Genomic DNA, 23,922 nt, shown 5'->3' on the forward strand with positions numbered 1-23,922 from the left:
ATCATACAGAAGTTCAGAGTTCAGTAATGTACACTAGAGGTTAGGAAGACTGAGAAGGAGATGGAATAAGAAGAGGTTGGATAACACATTCCCAAATACAGTTAGATTGGAGGAGTAAGTTCTAAGAGGAGCACAGCGACCATGGTTCATGATAATGTGTTTTAGGCAATGTAAGAACTAGAAGAGAGTTCAGTAAGTCTCAAAACAAATAAATGATAAATTATTATTCATGGAAATAGAAATTCATATTATTCTGGTTTTATCATACATGTTGTCTACATATGTTATCACACTGTATTCACAACATTAATAAATAAAACTATCAGGTTTCAATTAATATTTGATGCAGAAGATAATTGTCTTACACTAAATCATTTATAGAAGAGAACAAATCCATATGAAATATCACTGAACATTATTGACTAAATATATATCATGAGAATTATTTTTCACTAGCTTTCATTATTTGTCCCAAGAGTTTCTTCATAACCTTTTTGACTTCTTCATTTCTGAGGGTGTAGATTAAAGGATTCAACAGAGGTGTTACTAGGGTACAAAACACACCCACAATTTTATCAATGGGGAAAGAGGTCACAGGTCTTGCATACATGTATGAGCAAGGTACAAAGAATAAGATGACAACAGTAACATGAGAGGTACAGGTAGACAGGGCTTTGCGACGCCCTTCAGAACTGTGATTCCTCAGGGAGTACAGAATGATGACATAGGAAGCAACCAGCACCGAGAAAGTGAGTAAACACATTAACCCACTGTTGGCAGCAATCAGGGGCCCCAGAATGTGGGTATCAGTGCAGGCCAAGTTCAGGAGTGGTATTAAATCACAGATAAAGTGGTCAATAATATTGGGGCCACAGAATGGTAAGTGGGCTATAAATAAAGTCTGGATCAGGCCATGAATCAACCCCACCATTCCAGCTCCCACCACCAGGAAAACACACACAGGTCGACTCATGATGGTCATGTAGTGCAAGGGCTTGCAGATGGCCACATAGCGGTCATAGGCCATGGCAATCAGCAAGATGATTTCAGCTCCAGCAAAAACATGTTCAGCAAAAAGTTGAGTCATGCAGCCATTGAAGGAAATGGTGTTCCTCTCAGAGATTAAGTCAAAGACCATTTTGGGTGCTGTGGTAGAAGAGTAGAAAGCATCTATGATGGACAAATAGGAGAGAAAAAAGTATATGGGGGCATCCAGGGCTCGGCTGATGAAGATGGTGATGGAGATGAACATGTTGCCTATCAGTGTGACCAAATAGATTATGAAAAACACAACAGATAAGAGTTTCTTCAGTTCTGGGTCTTGGGTCAAGCCCAGAAGGATGAATTCTGTGACATTGTTCATCCTTTCTTCTGTCTATTTTAGTTCAGGTTGTGGTTCTATGGTTACATATGGAAACAGCAAAGGAGGTCTGAGTTATGGTATTTTAAATTTGGTACTAAAATACTTCATCAACTTAGTTTTGTTACCTAAAATAGATTTAGCTGCACTTTTGCTCATCTCTGTAGATAGTATCATGTTGCCTGAAGTTGTAAAGAAGAAGAAAACTAAGTGAGATTACTCTTGATTTCTATTAGTAGAATAGATTTAATGACCTCCAAAGTACAACGAAGTGTTATTATGATTGCTGGCCCTCGCTTGGCTTCTAAATTTTCTTAGTTCTTGCAATGATCTCAAACATGATCCTCTTTCATTGTGTTTTCATGGGGCAAATATCATCAACATCAATTATTTTAAAGTTATGTTTTTCTTATTTACATGGATATTTTCAATAAAATCATAATATTCTACAAATGATGACAATGTTTTGCACCCAAAAGAGAAAGTTCTTGCTAGATCTAAATCACTTTTGTTCTGTGAACTCTGATTCCTCTCTATCATATAAATTTCACCTGAGCCTACATATACAAACAGAGTTACAGATGGAATTATCTTTGTTCTGTGTGCCAAGGAACTGTCCACATTTCATTTCCTTCAGTGTGCATAATTCATTCTGCACATGCAGGTTTCGTGCCTGGCTCCCCGCAGCCACTTCTTTCATGACCCTTTTCTCCATGTCTTCAGATGTGAACATGTGTTACAAAGTTCTCTAAAGGTTTGCAATAGCTCAGAAGTAACTATTCCTTGAAGTAGAATTTTTATCACAATTATGAATATGCTTGCAATTAGGTAACTTTCTCCTCTCTACAAATGAAATAAAATGGGACAGAAGGTTATCCCGAATTTCTTATTTACAAGACATAACTGATGGGGTTTGCTAAGACATTACACATTTCATTCTAGGCATAAGTCCAATCAAAATATGATGAATTTGTAGCTTTTATTGACAAGTGGTAGAAATACTGAGAAAATAAAACTCCATTCTTTTCTTTTTAGTGAACTAGATTTTAATTTTCACGGGTAAGTTAGAGTTGCTTCAAATGAGCTTGACTAGATGGCACAGCAGTTAAGATCACTGGTAGCTCTTCCACAGGACCCGGTTCGATTTCCAGCACCCACATTGCAACTAACAGCTATCCTAAACTTCAGTTCCAACTGTCCCAAACTTCAATTGCAGGGAATCCAATGCCATATTTTGACTTCTGTGGGCTTTGCATGACACTGGTGCACTTACATATATGAAGGCAAAATACTCATATGCATGAAATAAAAATGAATGAATTAATTAAATGAGCTGAAGTTATTTTATTCTTTCTAATTTTTTTTCTCCTTCTTTCTCCAATACCTGCAAAAAACACACCATATAATTCCCTCAGTAGCCTTCTTTTCAAAATAATATTCTGGTTACTGAAGTCGGCATCATGACTTCTTAACACCAGTAAAGGTGAGGAAAAATGCATTTGGTTTTCAGGACAGTTTATTCCTTGCTTGTTTTCTTTCTAGCCATGGCTCCTGCCAATGGTGCCTATGTGGTTGATCATTCCAGTAGACTTAATACACAATTCATAACTTCATATAGCATTGTGGAAACTATGAAAAGGAAAAACTCAATAGAATCATTAAGAATCAGTGTATTTACAGATACACTAAATGCAACATTTTCTGCTATTTCAATCATTCTCAGCAGCATCTGATTTTGAAAAATTAGAGTATTTTCTATTTAAACCTCAATGTTACTGAATGTCATTCATTCATTTTCATAGAAAGATATTACATTTCAAGTCAAATATATTTTTAAAAATTTGGTAAAAATAAATTGGAAAATTCTAGTCAATTTGCTTAAAATTTTGAAAAAATAAGACACTGACCTGCGTCTAGTTGATTATAGGCTCCTTTGTTTTGAGACTGAATGCAATCATGGTCATTATTTCTTCCCATGGGGCATATGCAATGCACCCTTCAGCGGATTCCATAAGCTGACACTAAAATTGTTATCTATCTAGACAATATTCAAGTTTGGACTTTTTGTTTATTTTATTCCCATTGCCAGTAAAATCAGAATTAACTCCCTTGAGCTATGTCAGTTGGGAAATTTTGATAGTTCTAGAACTTAATTCCTCTTAAATTTTTTGATTTTCTTATTTTTCTTCAATCTAAATAAAAATAAGAGCAAAGTATGTTATGCACATCAGAAAGCAGTAGTATATACAACTCTAGAATGAATAAGTAAATAAAATAAACTTTGTTGGATAATTTTTATACCGATTTGGGCAAGTTTTTTGTTCCTCAGAGTCCATGAACAGTGTGGGCAGAGAATTCCTTTCATTCCTAACTAGGCTCCCCTTTATAAAACCTTATGCCCTGGGTGCCTCACCAACAACATTAGGATTTCTTAAACCTTCACCTCTTTGCTACATGCTCTCATCCTATCAGTGGCTCACAGAACCTCAGTTGTGACTCTTTCTTCCTTGATTCTAGGGAAATGTCTAAATAGACTTTCCCAGCCTACAGGATCTGCCAATGCTTTGGCCTTGCAAGTATCCAGAGGATTGGTAATGGTCTCTGTTGAAATCTTTGCCAAAGCAGTAGTCAAGGTCTTTTGCTTACTCCCTCTTGATACCCACAAACATCATTAGCAGTGGCTTATTTTAGAAATGCCATTAGAGTGGCATTAAGGGAGTGTCTTGGGTATAGTTTAGTTTAAACCCTGAGTTATGTAATGTTTAAACCTTCTTTGTTGGGCTTGTTTGCTCATTATAACACTGTTGAGCCTGGGTCAAAATATAAAATGATTATTAGGCATACCTTAGGGTTCAGATGGACTTTTCTATGACAACTTGCATAGTCTAGTTTAGATGTGTGTCCTACGGATAGAAATGACAGTATTCAAGTTTATGTGCCTGATTAGCATTGGTAAACAGAATATATTTATTGTTGACTGACTAAACAGACTAGATTTCAGATTCCCAGATACCTGGGTTTGAATAGAAATAAAGAAAGGTTACAGAGATATTAGATTTTTTTGAGAGTAGTCAATGGAAACTTTGTCTTGTTTGATTGAAGGATATGTATCTTTGCTCTCTACTTCACCATGAAATGATGCAGATATGAGACTTAGGTACCATGGGTCAATAATATATGGCAAATATGGTCATAATAATTCTACAGTGGTTAAAATTACAAAGAATTTATATTTATATTTATCAACAGAAATTGGTATGGAAAACCTAATATTGAGTGAAAAAGTAGGTTGCACAATGATATATCACTGGTCATGGTGGCACTTGCCTGCAATCCTAACATTCTGTTTGTTAGCAGAGAAGGCAGACATGTTTCAAGTTTGAGATGAGCTTTCAATATATAACCAGATCATTATTAAAGCAAAATAGGATAAATAACAGACAAAAACTAAAAAGAAGCATAAACCTTAAAGATATTGAGCCAGGATCTGTAAATAAGAGAGAACATGTATCTTTTGTCTTTAGGACCTGGCATGGGAATCACCCTTTGAGTTGTTAGAGGATCCCAAAAGATTACCAAAACTATGTAGGCTATTGTTGTTGCCCTTGGTATCTTTCTCAAACTTGAAGGTAAGACTCTATTGTTGAAAATACCACATATTTCAGACACAGTAATTGTAGAAATCATGCTGGAACCGACTTTGAAGCATCCTTCTTGGGGAACAACTCTCATATTTGAGTGTTCTATGCAAGCTGTCAAGGGAGAAAAGCAATCAATGTCTCTACCCAGCCGGGAAGCCTATCTATTGCAACAATGACAGCCTGGCAAGAAAACTTCAGTGGTACAGTAGTGGCATTTTTATCCTGAGGGTAACCAACAGTTGTCTAATTTGACTTAATGCCCACTCAATAGAAAGATATTCACGCTTGGTACTGTAAACCTTGCCAAATCCCCATGGCATTAGAGGTCCTTGACTGGAGCAGAGCCTACTACTGCCAATTCGAGCTAACTATATTCTAAATACTTATACCCACAGACAAGTGCAGCTCTCAACCTTCATCGAAGAAGCTTCTTTTTGAAGCAGATGGAAATTATTACACAGACCCACAACTGACTAAAATTCTGAGAGTAAGTGACTGATTGTTGGTTTCTTGGTCTGAACTGAAGCATCCACAATGCAACACTTACATTTAGCAGGGAACAGCATGGAAGAGTGGGTGGAATAGCATAAGAGTCAGAAGACCAGGACATTTGTTGATAGATATGGATGTTGTATCCAAGGCGTCTCAATAATGCAGTTGCCTAAACAAGATCTCTATATTGACAGCACCAATCATTTGCCAATGTGGATGTGAGAAATTTTCTAGGACCTCACCTCTAAATGAAGAGCTAAAGACAATCAATGGTTGAGAGAGGGAGAATTAGTTTTTTTCCAGGAAGAAGTCTCCAATAGGCTATCCAATCCTAAGTGGTCAGCCTTAAACACATGTACATATGAGCAACACTAAATGGACTCAGTAGGTTTTATACATGCACACATATACATATATGTACACATATACATATATGTACACATATCATTATAGAAGAGGTCAGAGTTGGAGGGGTGAGAGGAAGGGGTGAAATTATATAAATACAATACTCATGTATAATTTTTTTTTTAAACTTAAAAAAGTAACAGAAGGACATGAAGTTAGGAGGAAGGTGTCCTCGGAAGAGTTGATGTGTGGAGTCAGTGGCGGATATGATCAATATACAATGTGTACCTGTATAAATATATCAAAGAATGAGTAGAAACAAAAATAATATTTCTGTTGGCATGTGAAGTGATGGATTACATTATGACACTGTGATACAGTCTTTGCTCTCATTTGTCTCCTCCCTCATTTATCTCCATCTTCCCTTTCCCTGCCTCATCTGCCCCATTGTCTTCCTCTGTTCCCATGTCATGTGTATTCTGGTGAGAACTTTTGTACTGAAATTTAGAAAATTTAAGCATATTTTAAAATTCGTATTTATTCACTGCATACGATAGTGGGTTTCATAGGGACATTTAATGCAAGAATATAGGTGCACTTTGAAATGTTCCTCACCCATTATCTCCTGTTCTCATCTGTCTCATCCTTCTCCCTCCTATTAGTTACCTTGGTTACCCTAGACAGTTCACTGGTACTCTCATAGATACATACATACATGAGTCTGTTTATGTACATAACATCTAGAATCCACAAATAAATGATGCAAATTTGTTCTTCTGAGACAGATTTAATTTCCCAATATGATTATATCCAATTGAATCCATTTCCTACAAATGACAGTTTCTTTCTTTAAAAATTAAAAAAAAATGTTTTTAACTATTCCTGCACTTGTGACAGCATTCAAAACCTGTGAAAGCCCAAGCCAGACAAAAACCCAGCATGGATGGGTGGGGTAGACAAGAAGTCCCACCCTAGCTGAGGGTCTATTGACAATGGTAGCTCCTGGAGATGGAGAGTCAATTTTCTTTAAGGATGTGGTACCTGTAAAGTTGACCAGACTCCCAGAGGTAGACTCACACCCAAAAGCATTTGAGGAACACAGATTTGACTCCGTAGGTCTTAAAAAAGGAAAAAAAAATAATAATAGAGGGCATCAAGGTGGGTGCGGTTGTAAGGTGAGAATGAAATGGGGGTGTGTGTGAATAAGATCAAAATACTGTATATGAAATTCTTAAAAAATCAAATATAAGAGTAGGCCTTACATATGATTTCTAGATGGGCTGACTAAACTCCAGTGGATGAATTTATGCTGAAGGACATTTGGGTACAAATACCTGAATGGATAGGACTTAACATGTATGGTGGAATACATGTGGTCTAGTGGAGGGATGGGGGAAGCATGGATGCGGGGGTGTCTAAATTTGATTTGGAACTGTTTCATGAAATTACAAAAGCTCAATGAAATATTTATACATATATAAATTATGTTTAAATTTATTTCTTTGTGTTAGTGTGTGCATGTTTATGTGTACTTGTGTATGTATGTGCACATCACTGTGTGCGTCTGGAGGTTAGAAGCCAATCTATGGAAGTTAGTTTTCTTCTTCCAACATGTGGTTCCTGGGAATCAAACTCAGGTTCTTAGGATTGACAGCAAGTGCCTCTATCCCCTGAGCCATCTTACCGACCCAACTTTTTATTTTGTGGCTGAAAACACTGCATTGTGTAGTATACGCCATATTTTTGACGATTTTGTACATGTATGCAACATGTTTTGATCATATTCACCTTTTACTCTACTCCTTTACTCCTCTCCCACTCCTGATGACCACCTTTTTTCCAATCAGCCACCTCCCACTTTCATGTTTTTTCTGTGTGTGTGTGTGTGTGTGTGTGTGTGTGTGTGTGTGTTGTGTGTGTGTGTGTGTGTTTGTGTTTTGAATGTTTGTGCATGTGTGCAGATCTTGTTGAGGTAGCCACAGCTATTGTGTGTTCATAATCCCTAGGGACATGTCATATCCTGAAGACAGCATTTCATAGCTCCACTCCATCCAGTGACACTTACAATCCTGCCCCCTCTTCCATGATATTCCTTGAGCCTTTTAGGGGTGATGTAGATGTCCTATTAATGGATAAACACTCAATAGTCATTTATTCTCAAGCACTTTGACCATTTATAAATCTCTGAATTAACCATTGTCCACTATAGACAGAAGGTTCCATGAATCATACTGAAGCAGCATTAATCTATGAGAATTCACATAAATACCTAGAAGACAGTTTGACTACATGCCCCTGTAGCAACATATCAAGATTCACTCCTAAGACCTGTGATTTCCTCAAGTGAAAACTTTCAACCAGGTTTGCAGGAACAGGCATGCATTCTTTCTTATGGTGTGGCCTTCCAGTGTAATCAGTGGGTGTATCTTGTCTGACAGGTTGGAATTTTAGCTCAAATGGTCCACAGCTCGATAAGACTTTTGATGACTCTCTGTGTAGCTTGGAGAGCATCTTCCATCACTATAGATGTTAGTCAGTAGGGAAGAAGCTTCCAGTTCCAGTTCGATTTTGCCATGTCTTGTATCCACACTGGTGATGTCTTCAGCAATAGAGTTTGAAGTCCACCTGTTTAGTTCTGGTGGGCACCCAGGAACAATGGTAATGACTTTTATTGCTTAGGAACCTCAGAGGGTCCTTAATCATCATTACAAAAGTGAGCAATCCTGCACATGGCACTGGGATTTTCATATGTTAACTATGACTTCTGGGAATAGCCTTGGTCACACATTCAAACTCTTTTATTAAAAATTATATTTTTAGTTTATAAAGGTAGTTTTCCATGTTTTTTCACATATCTTTAGTTTTTTGTTAACCCTCTCTGCTACAGTACTTTCTCCCAACACCACCCCAATCCTTATTTAAACTCCTAGTGTTTAAAGTACTTTCATATTGTATGTATTTTGGTATCCTTCATCCAAAAACCCTTCTCACTTCTCTCATAACTCCCTTCCTGGAGTCTACAGGCACTCTCCAACTGAAACAAAGGAGTGTAAAATAATTAAATGTGGGATCCACATATGAGAGAAAGCATACACTATCTTTCTGGACTTTGATCATAGCACTCAATATGATATTTTCCATACCCATCCATTTTCCTAAAAATTCCGTAACTTTTTTTCTTCAGTGCTTAACAGAATTCCATTGCATATATGGACCACAATCATCAGTTGATGGACACATTTCCTAGCTATTATGACAAGAGTAGCAGTGGACATGGATGTATATCTGTCATAGATATAGAGTCCTTTGGATAAATGCCCAGGAGTGGGATAGCTGGGCCATGTGTTATTTATATATCTGTTTCTATGAAGAAAACCTCAACATTTATTTCCATGGTGGCCATACCATATTGAAGTTCAGAGCTGAGTAATGTACAGTAAAGGCTGGGGAGACTGAGAAGAAGGAGGAACACAGTGAGGTTGAATAACAAATCCCAAAGTACAATTAGATAAGTGGAGTAAATTCTAAGCAGAATAGATAGAGTGACCATAGTTCATTTTAAATTATTTTGCATATTTTAAAAACCTGGAAGTATTTAAAGATCCACAGAAGAAATAGATGATGATTAATGTCAAGGAACTGGAAATCTTTATTACCCTGACTTGATCACACACATGACTACATGTGTTATCACATGGTATCTACCATATTAACAAGTAAAATGATCATGTGTCAATTAATGTTTGATACAGAGGACAGTTAACTATCCATATTTAAATAATTTGAGGAGGAGAGCAAATCTATATGAAATATCACTAGATTTTATTGTCTAAATGTATATTACAAGATTTATTTATCACCAGCTTTCATTATTTGACCCCAGAGCTTCTTCATAGCCTTTTTGAACTTCCTCATTTCTGAGGCTGCAGATTAAAGGATTCAAGACAACAGATAAGAGTTTCTGCAGTTCTGGGTCTTGCATCAAAACCAGAAGGGTGAATTCTGTAACATTTTCATCCTTTTCTCCATCTATTTAGTTCAGGTTGTGGATCTATGGTCACCTGAAGAACAAGTGTAGTATGTCTGAAGTATGATATTTTGAATTCAGTACTACAATACTTCATCATTTCCTTAGTTCTGGACCCTGAAATTGATTTAGCTGTACTTTTACTCACCTCTGCAGAATGAATCACATTGCCTGTAGTTGTAAAGTTCAAAAAAGCAGGTTAAATTATTCTTGATTTATATTAGTGGAATAGTGATACTATCTCACAAGTAATACAAAAAGCAAAGTGTTATGATTGCTGACACATGCTTGGTTTCTGCTGCATAGACTTGTCCTCCAGCTGGCAAGCTAGACTGGCAAGCAGTGGACAGATGCCTTCTTCTCCAGCTGGAATTTACCGGCTTGCTTCAATCACCACAAACTAATTTGACTGTAGATGCTCTGTAATAGGGGGGGGGGCAGAGGTAATCAGTCATGTCTTCCATCCAACCAGCTGAACTGAGTGGTACATAGTAGAGGGACTAAGGATAGAGACAGGGGAAGCTGGAGAGAGTGGGTGGCCTTCATCATCTTGGACCACTGTGGGGAGGTCAGAGGGTCCTGGCCATGATGTAGGAAGGAAGCCCAGTTGTGCCCACACTTTTGTAAGTAACCCCCTTATCCATTGATCTGTATGGAATCCCAAGAAATTCTTTGGTTCCTCATACTGTAGTTTGGAGAAATATTATCTCTGTTTGCTGTAAGGACAGTGGGAAGAGGGGGCCAGAAGCTGTGCATGCCTCAGAGTGACATTTGTACGGTTGGTGTAGTCAGCAGGATATGACAAGATTGATGATGAGTTTGGGACGATCAGTGGTGCCTCTGATATGGGGAAGGAGACCAACAACTGAGGGAAAGTTGGATGAGGGGAAAATGTGGGCAGAGGAAATAAGGACATGATGGGATACCCACACAGGACTAGTCAGGGTAGTGGCAGTAGTATGGATAATGCAGTGGATAGTGAGATGTGTAACTAAGGTGAGGCCACCTAAGCTGACAACTTCAGTGGGGAAGATCCCGGGATGGTTGTCTTCTTGTAAATGGTATAAAATAGGGTGCCTGCTTAAGTGATGGGGTCTATCATGTGTGTATGAAGATGCTTTAAGGACCGTGGAATGTCTAGAGCAAACTTTACAAGATTTAGAAGTAGGGCAGGCACTGAAATTTCAGTAAGCAGCTGCAAAGCCTGCTTGGAAACTTTGTGAAATAGCTTAAGATGCCCCTTAGGTTCAACCTTTAATACAAAGAAAAAAATTCATATTTCAACATGTTAATGGAGGCCTTAACAATGATTTTGTGTGAGGAACTATAGCCATTAGAAAATATTCCACACTGGAGCTGTTGGAACTAGAGAAGACTTTCAAACAAGCAATGAAGGAGCCCCTCACCTCATGGCTTGTGAAGATAAGGCACATGGGAGCAAATGATGTTAGTTTAAGTGCTGCAGAAGCATTTATGCTGAGCAATATAACTACCCACCCCTCCTTGAGTCATAGACTACATAACCTGTTTTTGGAGTGAGTGCCATCATGGTTATTGTTTCTACCCTTTCTTCCCATCTGGGCATATGTGGCACAGCTTTCAATGGACTCTACATGCTGACACTAGAATTATCTCTCTAGACAATTCTCCTATTTAGACATTTTAATTTTTTTGATTCCCCTTGACAGTCAGCATTTATTCTCTTCCTTGGTTTCCTGTTATTGATGGGAGTGTGACACACGCACGCGCGCGCGCGCACACACACACACACACACACACACACACACACTTCTTTTCAGATGAAAATGTTGAGAAAAATCCCAAATTTCCCAAATCTAAAACATTGCATTCAAATATAAAATATATTAAGGAACAAAATAAATTTGATTGGATATTTCTTCTTTACTGATTTAGATATGTTTATTCTGCCTCTTAAGAGTCCACAACGTGGAAGAGAGAATTCCTACCTTTTCTAACTCAAACTCCCCTTTAAAAACTCCCTAGGAACTTACCAACATCAAGAGTAGTGTGTCTCAAAAGAAATATTCATCTTGTTTTACATGCTATGCTCTAGTTGGCTCACAGACCCTTCTTTTTGATTCTCCTTCCTTGGTTCTGAAGAGATATTTAAGCAGACCTTCATAGTCTCTAGGCTCTGATAATGCTTTGGCCTTGCGAGTATTGAGAGGATTGGTAATAGTCTCTGTTGAAATCTTTGCCAGGGTCTTTTGCTTACTCCCAGTCAGTACCCACAAGCATCATTAATAATAGTTCTAGGAATGTATTTCGGTTAGGAATTGAATCGAGACCCTTGTACATTTTAGGCAAGTACTCTACCACCAAGTTTCATATACAGAGCCCCTTTGTGTGTGTCCTATTTCACTTGGGGTAATGACTTTAACATTCATTTATGTTGGAGTATGTGACAGAGTTTGACTCCCTTTTGAGATTGAAGCAAGATCCAAAAGTTTCTCATGAAAGAAAATTCCTGAAGCAGATGGCCTCACAGATTGATTCTCCTAATATCTTACAGAAAGGCTTATACCACTTCTTAAACTTTCCATAAAAATGAATAGCGAGAATTCTTCAAGACTTATTTTATGTGGTCAGCATTTAATATGATATGACAAAGACATTACAAAAGAAGAAAGCTTGGTCTTCTGGGTAAGACAGTTGAATGGAGGTTGCCTTGGTGTGATCCAGTGGAGAGAGCCAAAGATGAGGAAATGAATCCCAAAGAGAGAAACTGGAGAGCTTTGGGTATCTATGAAAGAAGTGAAAGAATAACAAAACAACATAACAAAATAAAAGAAATCCACATGATATCAGAGAAACTCTAGGCCAGAAGGGACAGAAAAGGGATCCTGCTGCCAGTGCAGCCCAGCCAACAGCTTGGTACCAGAGTCTAGATCCAATTTAAGATGCCAGAGAGGACAGTGCTGCTGGATTCCAACACCCTAGCATGACTCCCTGCATATCTGGAAACACAATCTGGAGACTAAAAAATCCTTAGCAGACAATCCTCCAGAAAGTCCTGAATGAAGGCTTTGAGAAATTGGGACATTTCCAATGCTCACAACCCCCCTTCTTTTGTTTGTTCTTTTTAAAATTTTATTTCATGTGTATGAATATATTGCCTGCATGCATGTAAGTACACCTGAGTCATGCAATGCCTTCAGAGGTCAGAGTATGCTGGTGTCCCTGGAACTAGAGTTACAGATTTTTTTTGGCTGTCATGTAGGTTCTGGGAACCCAAAACAGCTCCTCTGCAAGAGTATTCAATGCTCTTGTCTCTGAGCTATCTCTCTGACCCCTTCCCCTCATTTTCTCCCATAATCCAGAGAAGAAAGTTTTGGGATATAGGCCTCACAGGAATAACCTGAATGTAAGAGGAGACCAGAATGCAGCAGGAGCTGACCTCAAACTGTGGAATTTCACCAATCAAGAAGACCAACTCCACAACTCACAAGTAGAGTTCCAGAGTAAAGTTTGGAAGAGCTACACAGAACACAGAAAGTTTGTCATGAAACTTGGTGCAGTTGTTGATGGACAGAACTCAGTATGTATATATTTGTGTATGTAGATGTTAAAAAAAACTTTTTTATGTCTGTCCTTCTTTCTCCAAACCTGTTTTATGCAGCAAACTTATCTATTAAAATAGTTGGTTAAATGAGAATATATTAAGACAAATTAAAATAATTCATAACAACTAAGCCAGCACTGTATAAAATTCTTAAAGGACTAATACACAAAGAAGTAATGAGTAAGTGGGTGAGAAGTTCCAACCCCATCTAAAGAAAACGTGGCAACAGATGACTGCTGGAAGGGGCAGAGACAGTCTCTTTTAAGCATTGAACTCTTAGGAGGCTAACCAGGTTCCAGTGGATGGACCTACACTGAAGGATATTTTGAGACACAAATTAGACTCTATAGGCCTTATTATAATAACTAACAAAGCACATTAAATTGGGGGGGCAATAAGAGGAGGTATGGATAAGGGAGGGGATCTAAATGCCATTAATTATACTGCATGAAAATTGCAAAAAATCAATAACGCAGCACACATGACAAAAAAAAAAAAAACACAAGAAAAGAAAAATACACTCCAAACTCTTAATTAGCTTACATACTTAGATTGTCAACAAAATGCTCACAAACTGAATTCAAGGCCACATTTTGGTCATAAGTCACCATAAAGTTAGTATCATGCCAGGATGGCAAGGTTGTCTGAACACATGAAAATTAAGACATGTAATGAAAAATATTGATAGGCTTAAACACCAAAATCACATAATCATCTTGATAGATGCAGAAAAGACATTTGATAAAGTTTAATGTGCCTTCTTGAAGTTCTGAAGAAACTAGGAATAAACAAAGGCTAAATATGACAAACTTCTAGCCAATATTATTCTAAAAGGAAAAACCAGTGCCACTCTCTCCAGACATTTTTCCTTTTCGTTATCTTTTATGTTTTGACAATTTCATACGTTATATCCACATACTTTGGACATTGTCACTTCCTTTAACATCTCTCCTCCTCTCTCCCATTCCTGCTGAACCACTTCTTCCCAACAGGCACCTATTCTATTTTATCCTTTTTGTAACCCACTGAGTTTAATTATAGCTGTTTGCATGAACATGGGTGGAGAGCTATTTACTGGCAATTTACCAATGCCTTCACCATTGAAGAAACTGCCTCCTCCTCCCTGGCAATCATTAACTGCTAATGATGCATCAGAGAGGGGTAGGATGTCATGAGTCCATCCCTTATCCATGAATATGTTGTTGGGCCTGATTTTATGCAGGTCTTGGGCAGGTAGCCACAGCTGCTGTAAATACTTGAGTGTAATGGACATGTCCTTCCAAAAAACAGCACTTCCTGGCACTCCTCTCATTTCTACTTCTTACATTCATTCCACTCCTCTTTCTTGATGATTCTTTAGCCTCGGGGTGGTGGTGGTGTATGCAGGACCTGTTTAGGGCTGAACACTCAAAAGTCACTGATTTTCAGCACTTTGATGAGTTTCTGAAGTCTCTGAATTAAATGTTGTATCTGACAATGGCTGAAACAGTATATGGGTATAAACATGAGTATTTAGAAGGTAGCTTGATAACCATGTCCATTTAGCCAAACTAAGGAACAGCAATAGGATCACTCCTAGGGCCTATGATCTCTATTGTCTTGGGCTTTTGACCAGGTTTATATTACTAGGTATGAATTCCCTCCTGCAAAGTAGGCTTCCTGACAAATCAGAAAGCAGTTGGTTACTCTGTAAATAATCATGCCACTAATGCACCAGTGGGTACAACCTGCCTGGAAGGTCAGTATTATTTGCAGGGTTCACAATTGCATAACATTTTTCTTTCCTAGCAACCTGAATAACACCTTCCCATACTATGAAAGCAAAATCTATAGGAGGTGATGAAGTCTCTAGCTCATTTCAGCTTGACTTTTCCATGTTTTGCAACCAGATGGAAAGATACCCTATGTTCATAGGTTAGAAAAACACCCCTACAGTTTAAAAGCAATCCCAATAAAAATTCCAGTGCCATTAATCATAGAAATAGAACAAAACTAAAAATTCATATGGAATCACAAAAGATTCTGCAATTGCTAAAACAATGCTTAGATAAAAACATACTGCTGGAAAACTCATTATACCCAATTTCAAGTTATACTACAGAGTCATAGTTATGAAAACAATATGGCACTGGTACAAAAACTAACATAGGTCAGTGTAACAGAATAAAGGCCCCAGATGTATATACATACAACCATAGACAACTGACTTTGAACAAAGACATAAAAATGTATTAGAGAAAAGACAGCATCTTCAACAAATGTTATCAAAAACATGAACTGGAAAAAAGCAGTATTTCAATAAATGCTTTTGGCAAAATTGAATAGCTACTAGTAGAAGAATGAAATTAGATTCAAATCTCTCACCCTGAAAAATTCACTCCTGATTCAGACCTTATTTTAAAACTGTACTGCTGAAAATGTTAAAGGAAAACATAAGAGAGGGGTTGGAGAAATGGCTCAACATTTAAGAACACTGAATGCTCTTGCAGAGGACCTGGTTTCAGTTCCCAGCACCCACATGGTGACTAACAACTGTCTGTTACTCCAGTTCTAGGGGATCTGATGCCTTCTTCTGGCCTTCAAGGGCATTGCATGCCATGAGTGAACTTACATATAGGCAACACACACTTATAAAATAAAAATAAGTAAATTTTAAAAAGAAAACAAAACACCTCAGGATATAGGTATTAACAAGAAATTACTGAATAGAATCCCAACAGCTCAGGAAACAGCTTCAAAGTTGACAAATATGACTATATAAAATGAAGAAGATCTGTACGGAAAAGGAAACTATTAACAGAATGAACACAGTGAAGGTCTTCTACAGTTATGCTTCAGAGAAGGCTAGATACAGAAATGAAAAAATATCAAACACCATAAAAAACAAAGCTGCCAATAAACAAATGGGTCATGATCTGAACAGACAACTCTCAAAAGAAGAAATACAGGAGACAATAAATACTATGAAAAAATGTTCATTATCTTTATTAATCAGAGAAATGCAAATTAAAATTATTTTAGAGATTGTACCTCATCCTAATCAGAACGGCCACCATCTAGAATGAGCACCCTGGGATTCCCCTGCAATGATACTCCTCTCCCAGACAGCTTGGTCTTGGTTGTACAACTTTCATACATTGTAGGGAGCATGCACCCATGATGACAGCAAGGAGATGCACTGTCCCATACCACATGAAGAGTGGTTGGCACTTCCCCACAGATGTTCTACCCTTACATTGATCAGTTATCAGTTGTATGGCTCAGCATCCATTTCAGGGACCGTGCCACCACTGCTGCTTAACTGTTTGGCTCTGTTTATCTCTGTTAGATGTCAATTGTGCTTTGTGACTTTTCCTGTGGAGATATGAACAAACATTTGTTTACCCCAGATAGGAAGCCAGTAATAGGCCAAAGAAATAATTTCACCCAAGTGTAGCTTAGTGAGCCAGTGAATTTATTGGAGTTACATACAGGAGTATGGGTGAGGAGTTACTAAGAGGAGCATGATTGAAGAGCCCACTGTAGCATGGCAGTAACTCCTGAAAATTGCATCCAGAGTACCCTGAATGACCTGTAGTACCTTAGTCTCCTTTCTCCCGGATTTACAACTGCCTATATAAGTTTGGCGAGGGACCTTGTAAACCTTGTAAGTTTCATAAAGCTTCCCAGACCTTGATAAATCTACTTCCTGAGCTTTGTAAATTTTATTTAATTCCTGAGTTTTACAGAACATTCTTCCAGTAGGACTGTTTCAATTTGCAGAAACTCGCTATAGCAGCATTTTAATCCAGAAGAGGATGGATTTACTCTTGATTTCCAGCGACCTGGCCACTGTAATACCCTATGCTTCCTCACCAATCTCATGATCGATTATGATATCGTCCATATGAAGAATAGATGCCATTATTGATGTACTTTTAAGTGTGGTGAGGCTAGGACAGAGGTCCAGTCTTTCCTTGATCATGGCTGGTGCAGAGCAATGTGTGTTAAGACTTCTTTCTGTTAGGAACAGCAGCCCCAGCTTCCTTTATCCCCTGGTGACATTCCTGAAGCTCATCTGATCTTTGTGCAATCTTCACTATTTTTCAAGGGATGCGTAATTTCAATGCACATCATTTATTTCTTATTTAAGGAAGTGTGTAATTCTACTTCCTTTTACCAAAGAATCAGGCCAGATATATTAGGTGCAGGTGAAGCACACTGGCTTCTGTTTAGAGTGGTAACTAGTGTTGGAGGCAAGAGACTAAGTCATATGTGGTAAAGGGTTTATCACATATTTCTTTCATTTCAGCTAATTTTGCTCCCAATTCTTTTTAAAAAGCTCACTCGAAATTTATATTTTAATGGTCAATAATTATTTTTTTGTGTGTAGACCAGAATTCACCACCTGACTTTGTGATCAGCCTTTCACTGATCAATTCAGGTAGACTGGCTAGCCAGCCAGCCTTGGAACCCACTTCTCTCCTTTACCCAGTACTAGGGGTACAGATACATGCTGCCAAGTCCAACTTTTATGTGGATGTTGAGCATCTGAACTTAGGTCCATGTGCTTGCATGCAAGCATTTTATACACTGTGTCAGCTCATAATGCCCATTCTTTCTATAGATAATTTCATACTAGAAGAAATAGCAGAGAAGCAATTGTAAAAGCAAGGTATTTCTGAGAACATGAAAATGAAGTCCAAGTGCTCTCTCTGTGGTTGTATTAAGTAAAAGCTTTCCTACTGGCTTAGAAGAACATTTGGAAACGTCTATAATTTAGGAAGACAGAAAGTATATTTTAGGGAACTTTTTTGTGAAAACTTTTCCTACTAGTCTATATTCCTTTAATATGTAGTTCCCTTTTTGTCTCACAGCAAATCTTTGCTCTGACTACAGTGCTAAGCACAAATGGTAATAAGAATATTAGTGCTGATCTGTTACATACAAGTGTATGAGTTCTTTATATTTTTTCCCTCACAAGCACTCTCTTAACAATATTAAAATTGTTATTTTAAGAGTGCATTGGCATAATAATAAATATAGTTCAAGTTGGATTTAGATCATGTTTACTTTTTCTTTCCTATTTTAAGGAAATTAAGACTCATAGGATTTCCTGAAAGTATTGTGGGCTCTTGTGACTCTTCCTAAGGAATGCTTGTTAGTAAATATGTCAGTCCAGCCACCTTATATTTAATCATGATAAAAATTAATGTGCCCAACAATGGAAAAATGGATTTAGAAAATGTGATATATATATATATATATCCATGGAATAATATCAGTTATAAAAAGAATGTAATCCTGTAATCTGTGGCAATGTAGGTTGAACTGGAAGTTATGATGTAGAGGAAATAGGTACAGAAAGCAAAACACTCTATGTTCTCATGCATATGTGAAAGCCACAAAGTTTGATCTCATGGAAGCTGAAAATAGAACAGTGGTAACTGGAGGCTAGGAAGGCTGGGAAGCAGGGGGGATGCCAATGAAGTTGGGTAACAAGTACCAAAATACAGCTGCATAGGAGGAATACAGTAAGATGAAGATAGTTCACAACAATTTATTACATATTTCAAGAGTAACTAGAAAATAGTTTAAAGATTCTCAACACAAAGAAATGATTGCTATTTAATGAGATTGAAATACCATTCCAATTTGATTATATATATATTGTATATGTGTTGATATTGTACTCCATTAATAAATGAAATTGTTATCAAATTAAAATTTGGTGACCAGAGGATGGATTGCTATCTTCATTTTAGTAATTTAAGGAGAAAACATATATATCAAATATCACTAGATATTTCTGTTGAAATACATGTATCACTGGGTTTATTTATCACTAGTTTTCATTATTTGCTCCAGAGCTTCTTTATAACCTTTTTGACTTCCTCATTTCTAAGGGTATAGATTAAAGGGTTCAACATAGGTGTTACTAGGGTGCAAAACACAGTCACAGCTTTGTCAGGAGGGAAGGAGTTCATTGGTCTTAAGTACAAGTATGAACAAGGTACAAAGAATAAGATAACAACAGTGACATGAGAGGCACAGGTAGACAGGGCTTTGTGGCGTCCTTCAGAACTGTGATTCCTCAGAGAGCGCAGAATGATGACATAGGAAGCAACCAGCATAGAGAAAGTGAGTAAACACAGTGACCCGCTGTTGGCAGCGATCAGGGGCCCCAGAGTGTGAGTGTCCATGCAGACCAACTCCAGGAGTGGTATTAGATCACACATAAAATGGTCAATGGTGTTGGGGCCACAGAATGGTAATTGGGCCATAAACAAAATCTGTATCCCTCCATGAATGAATCCCAATATTACAGCAGCCCCCACAAGGAAAATACATACAGGTCGTCTCATGATGGTCATGTAGTGCAAAGGCTTGCAGATGGCCACATAGCGGTCATAGGCCATGGAAATCAGCAAGATGATTTCAGCTGCAGCAAAAAAGTGTTCAGTAAAAAGCTGAGTCATGCAGCCATTGAAGGATATGGTTTTCTTTTCAGAGATTAAGTCAGAGATCATTTTGGGCACTATGGAGGAAGAGTAGAAAGCATCTATGATGGACAAGTAGGAGAGAAAAAAGTACATGGGGGAACCCAGGGCCGGGCTGATGAAGATGGTGATGGAGATGAGCATGTTGCCTGTCAGCGTGACCAAATAGATTATGAAGCACACAATGAATAAGAGTTTCTGCAGTTCTGGGTCTTGGGTCAAGCCAAGAAGGATGAATTCTGTAACATTGCTCATTTCTTCTACCAATTTAATTCAGGTTGTGAATCTGTGGTCATCTGGAAAAAAAACCCATAACATTTCTAAGTTATGATGTTTTAAATCCAGTACTAAAACATTCCAGTCCCTGAAATCAAAGGAGCTACATTTGTACCTCTGCAGATGACATCACTTTGTAGGCCATTTTAAAGAGCAGAGGCTTACTCCTAGTTTATTGTGATGGTATAGTGATACTACCTAAATTATAGTAAAGTAAAGCAACATCCTACTGAGTGTTGCTTTACACTTGATTTCCAAATTTTCTTTGTCCTTGGAATGGTTTCGGACATGACTTTCTTTTATTATTGTGCATTTGTGGCACAAATATTATCAATATCAATTATTTTGAAATTTTGTTTTTGTATTAACATGGACATTTTAGATGTATGAGTACAATATTCGTGAAAGCCACCTAAGTGGCATACTAAAGTGTGAGGGTAAAATTTAAGGTTCCTGTCTTCTGGATGCATGATTCTTCTTATCATGTGAATGAACATGACTGAGAGATAGAGACAGAACTGCATTTGGGGTTATTTCCTTTCTGAATTCCAACAGAACTTTTTTTCTTTCTTTTTTTTTTTTTTTTAGACCATGATTCTTTCTGGCATCCCAGATTTTATAATTGGCTCCTCACGATCCTTTCTTTTATCACCCTTTTCTCCATATCTTGGAAGTGTATTAGCTAGTTTTCTCTGTTTTCACATTTTACAAATGGAATTACATGAGACAGGAGGTTACTTTGAATTTTTATTGGTAAGATACAAGAGGGTTGACTAAGAAAACACACTTTTCCCTTTTGGGATAAATTCAGCCAAAATAAGGTGAATTTGTAGTTTTCATTGCCTCCTAGAAGAAATATTGAAGCTATACAAATATATTTAGTTTTTATATGTAGATTTTCAAGCATTTGCCTGTGTTATTATAAAGAGCAGAGGGTCTTTTATTCTCTCTCTTTCCATTTACTGCCTCTTTAACCAACCCCTGCCAAAAATATACTGCATAATTTCCTCCCTATACCTACCTCAAAGTTTGGATACAGAGGTCAGCATTAAGACATTTCAGCTACAATGAAGAAAAGGAAAAACACATTTTTTAAAGCATATTTGGTTTTCAGAACAGTTTATTTCCTGTTTCCCTTCTATTCATGATACCTATAGATGATGAACATGTGTTTAATCAGTCTTACTGAATTTAATTCAGAAATTCTAACCTCAAAGAAGCAGAATAGAAATCAGAAAAACTGAAAAAACTTCAAGCCATTATAAACACAACTGTTACCAATTTGTGCATTTGCTGAGACAAAAAACCACAGTCTTAAAAGTTTCTTCAATCATTCTCAACAGCCCTGATTTAGAAAAATTACAGAAAGTATTTTCTATTAATACCTTAATTTTCATTCATTCACTTACATGGAAAAATATTAAACTTCAATTCTACTATATAATTTCCAAGGTCTACTTCACTGAAAATAAATAGGCCAAAACAAGTTAATCTGCCCAACATTTTAGAAAAAAGATACAGTTTTCACTGACCTTTGTCTACTTAATTGTGGATTCCTCTGTTTTTAGAATGAGTTCAGTCCTTGTTTCTTGCCCTGTGGCAATAAGTAACACAACACTCAATGGACCTTGTAAATTGACAGTAGAATTATCTGTCTAGACTGTTCTCTAATGTGGGTGTATTTATTATTGGCTGAGATTCATTCTGAAATGGGCTGCTTGAGTTAGAGAACTTTGATAGTTCTAGGACTTGATTCCTACTCACAGTCTCAGTTTCCTATTTTATATACACACACACACACACACACACACACACACACACACACATATATATATACATATATATAGGAAATGATGTAATCCAAATAAATGATATTTGAATTATATTCAATTCGAACAAAAAGCTGTGAGGAAAGTCAAATATCTCAAATCAGAAAGCATTATTGTATTCAACTACAAAATGTATAAGTAGATAGAATAAGTACAATGATTTCTCTAGCACCTTGGGCATGTGTTTTACTTTCTATTGTCCATAAACATTGTGCAGAGAAAATTCCTTTCATTCTTATCTCAAGCTCTCCTTTAACTTACCTCTTTAAAAACTCATGAAGTTCAAGAATAGTATCTCTTAAACAAATCATCTTGTTGATACATGTTTTGCTCTGGACATTGACTCACAGACCCTGTTTAAATTCTTACTGCCTTGATTTTAAAGAATTGTTTAAATAGAATTTCATAGTAGGATACAGTAATGCTTTGACCTCTTAAGTCCCCAGAGGACTGATAATTGTTTCTGCTGAAATCTCTGCCAAGGTAACAGTCTAAATCTTTTGCTTACTCTCACTCGGTACCCATAAACATCATTAATAGTGACTAGTTTTAGCAATGCAGTCAGGGTGGGGGTAAAGATGGGTTTATGCTGTAGTGTAGGATAACAGTGATATAATTTTGAATACATTTATCAAAAATTTCAAAACCTTTTTTTTCTAATTGTGGCCTTGTTAACAGTAGCCTAGGATAGAGTAGTTTTAGTCATAGTTTAGCATTTAGAGAATAGATTTATCTTTGAAAACGTGACTAGTCTAAATAATATGACCGCTTCAAAAGTTAAAATGTTAGCATTCAAGACGTGTATGATTAGCATGGAAGATTTTGATATTTTCAATAGTGACCATTTAGTCAAAGGGATTGATTTAGTATCTCTAACTATCAAAGACTGGGGACAGGAAAATAAAAGATTTATCAACTTCTGTGAATGTAATTATCCACTTCACTCATTTTTCCGAGTGATTAAGGGGCATGTATCTGCTTTCTACACCAAAAAGAGAAGATGCTGATTCACATGTTTAGAAACAATGCTTTCAATCAGTAGCCATTGAGAAAGTCACTCACAGTCAAAGACTCATGTACAAGTACGTCTGGAGTTAAGGAACAGAAACAGAAGTGTTCTACAGAGGAGAATCTACTATCTTCTTTCCTTTAGCATCTGAGGTGATGAGGAACTGACTGAACTTCACATGGAATCATTTTTCCTCGTTATCTATCTTTGCATTTAAACCAAGTTAACATAGTCCCCAATTCCAGGGCCAGCAAAGCAATACAAAGCTTTAATCTCTATTGTTTAACAGTAAACATTCATTTTTGCCCTTGTCGGTCACTAACTTCAGTCATGGGTCTCCCTTTTCATTTTCTAAAGTTGTGAAACACACATACACACAATGCCATTTTAACAAATTTAAATGCAAAGATTAGTGACATTAAGCATATTTACATTATTATAAACCATCTTCCTTATCGATATGCAGATTAAAAAATACTTTTATTGAGTTTTTGTATATTTCCTATAATAGTTCTTAACCAAATTTAGATCCCTCCCCCATAAACACTCCCCCAAAGCCATCTCCAATGGATTTCATGCATTCTCTCATATATATGTCAAGTTCTATACGATCAAGTATTTGTACTCAGATGTCCTTTGGTGCAAGTACATGCACTAGAGTCTATTCAGCTTATCTAGAGACTGTAAAGGAGATCTACTCTCAGCAGTAACAGTTCCTAAGTGAGGGTTGGGGCCTGATGCTCATTTCCCTTAGTTCTATGCTGCATTTTTTTTTCTGTTTGAGTTAGCATTGGTCTTATACATGCTGTCACCATTGCTGCAAGTTCACATAAGCAAGTTTCCAGAGGTCTGAAAGCCTCTGTTTACTTATGATTATGCAC

The 23,922-nt window shown here is 37.2% G+C and overlaps 2 protein-coding genes across 3 annotated transcripts; both read right to left on the minus strand.

Annotated features, from left to right (window-relative positions):
- Positions 1 to 442: 442 nt before the first annotated feature.
- LOC103742572 (olfactory receptor 4C45-like) lies at positions 443 to 1,366 on the minus strand. The gene has a single exon (XM_008843670.2). The coding sequence runs from the start codon at positions 1,361 to 1,363 to the stop codon at positions 443 to 445; it is 921 nt and encodes a 306-aa protein (XP_008841892.1). The 5' UTR covers positions 1,364 to 1,366.
- A 17,864-nt stretch (positions 1,367 to 19,230) lies between these two features.
- Positions 19,231 to 22,236, minus strand: LOC103742573 (olfactory receptor 4C45-like). 2 transcript variants are annotated; one of them, XM_017800750.1, is made up of 2 exons: positions 22,223 to 22,236; positions 19,269 to 20,177 (listed from the first exon to the last, which is right to left on the minus strand). In XM_017800750.1, the coding sequence occupies exons 1-2, from the start codon at positions 22,234 to 22,236 to the stop codon at positions 19,283 to 19,285; spliced, it is 909 nt and encodes a 302-aa protein (XP_017656239.1). In that variant the 3' UTR covers positions 19,269 to 19,282. The 2 variants fall into 2 exon arrangements, with proteins under 2 accessions (XP_017656240.1, XP_017656239.1); XM_017800751.1 differs by lacking the exon at positions 22,223 to 22,236 and having other exon boundaries at positions 19,231 to 20,235.
- Positions 22,237 to 23,922: the final 1,686 nt, after the last annotated feature.

The sequence above is a fragment of the Nannospalax galili genome, unplaced genomic scaffold, assembly GCF_000622305.1.
Source record: "Nannospalax galili isolate Female #2095 unplaced genomic scaffold, S.galili_v1.0 scaffold1200, whole genome shotgun sequence".
NCBI lineage: Eukaryota > Metazoa > Chordata > Mammalia > Rodentia > Spalacidae > Nannospalax > Nannospalax galili.

Bases quoted from the DNA above. Each gene is read 5' to 3' on its own strand.
- LOC103742572 (XM_008843670.2), bottom strand. From the start codon at position 1,363: ATGAACAATGTCACAGAATTCATCCTTCTGGGCTTGACCCAAGACCCA.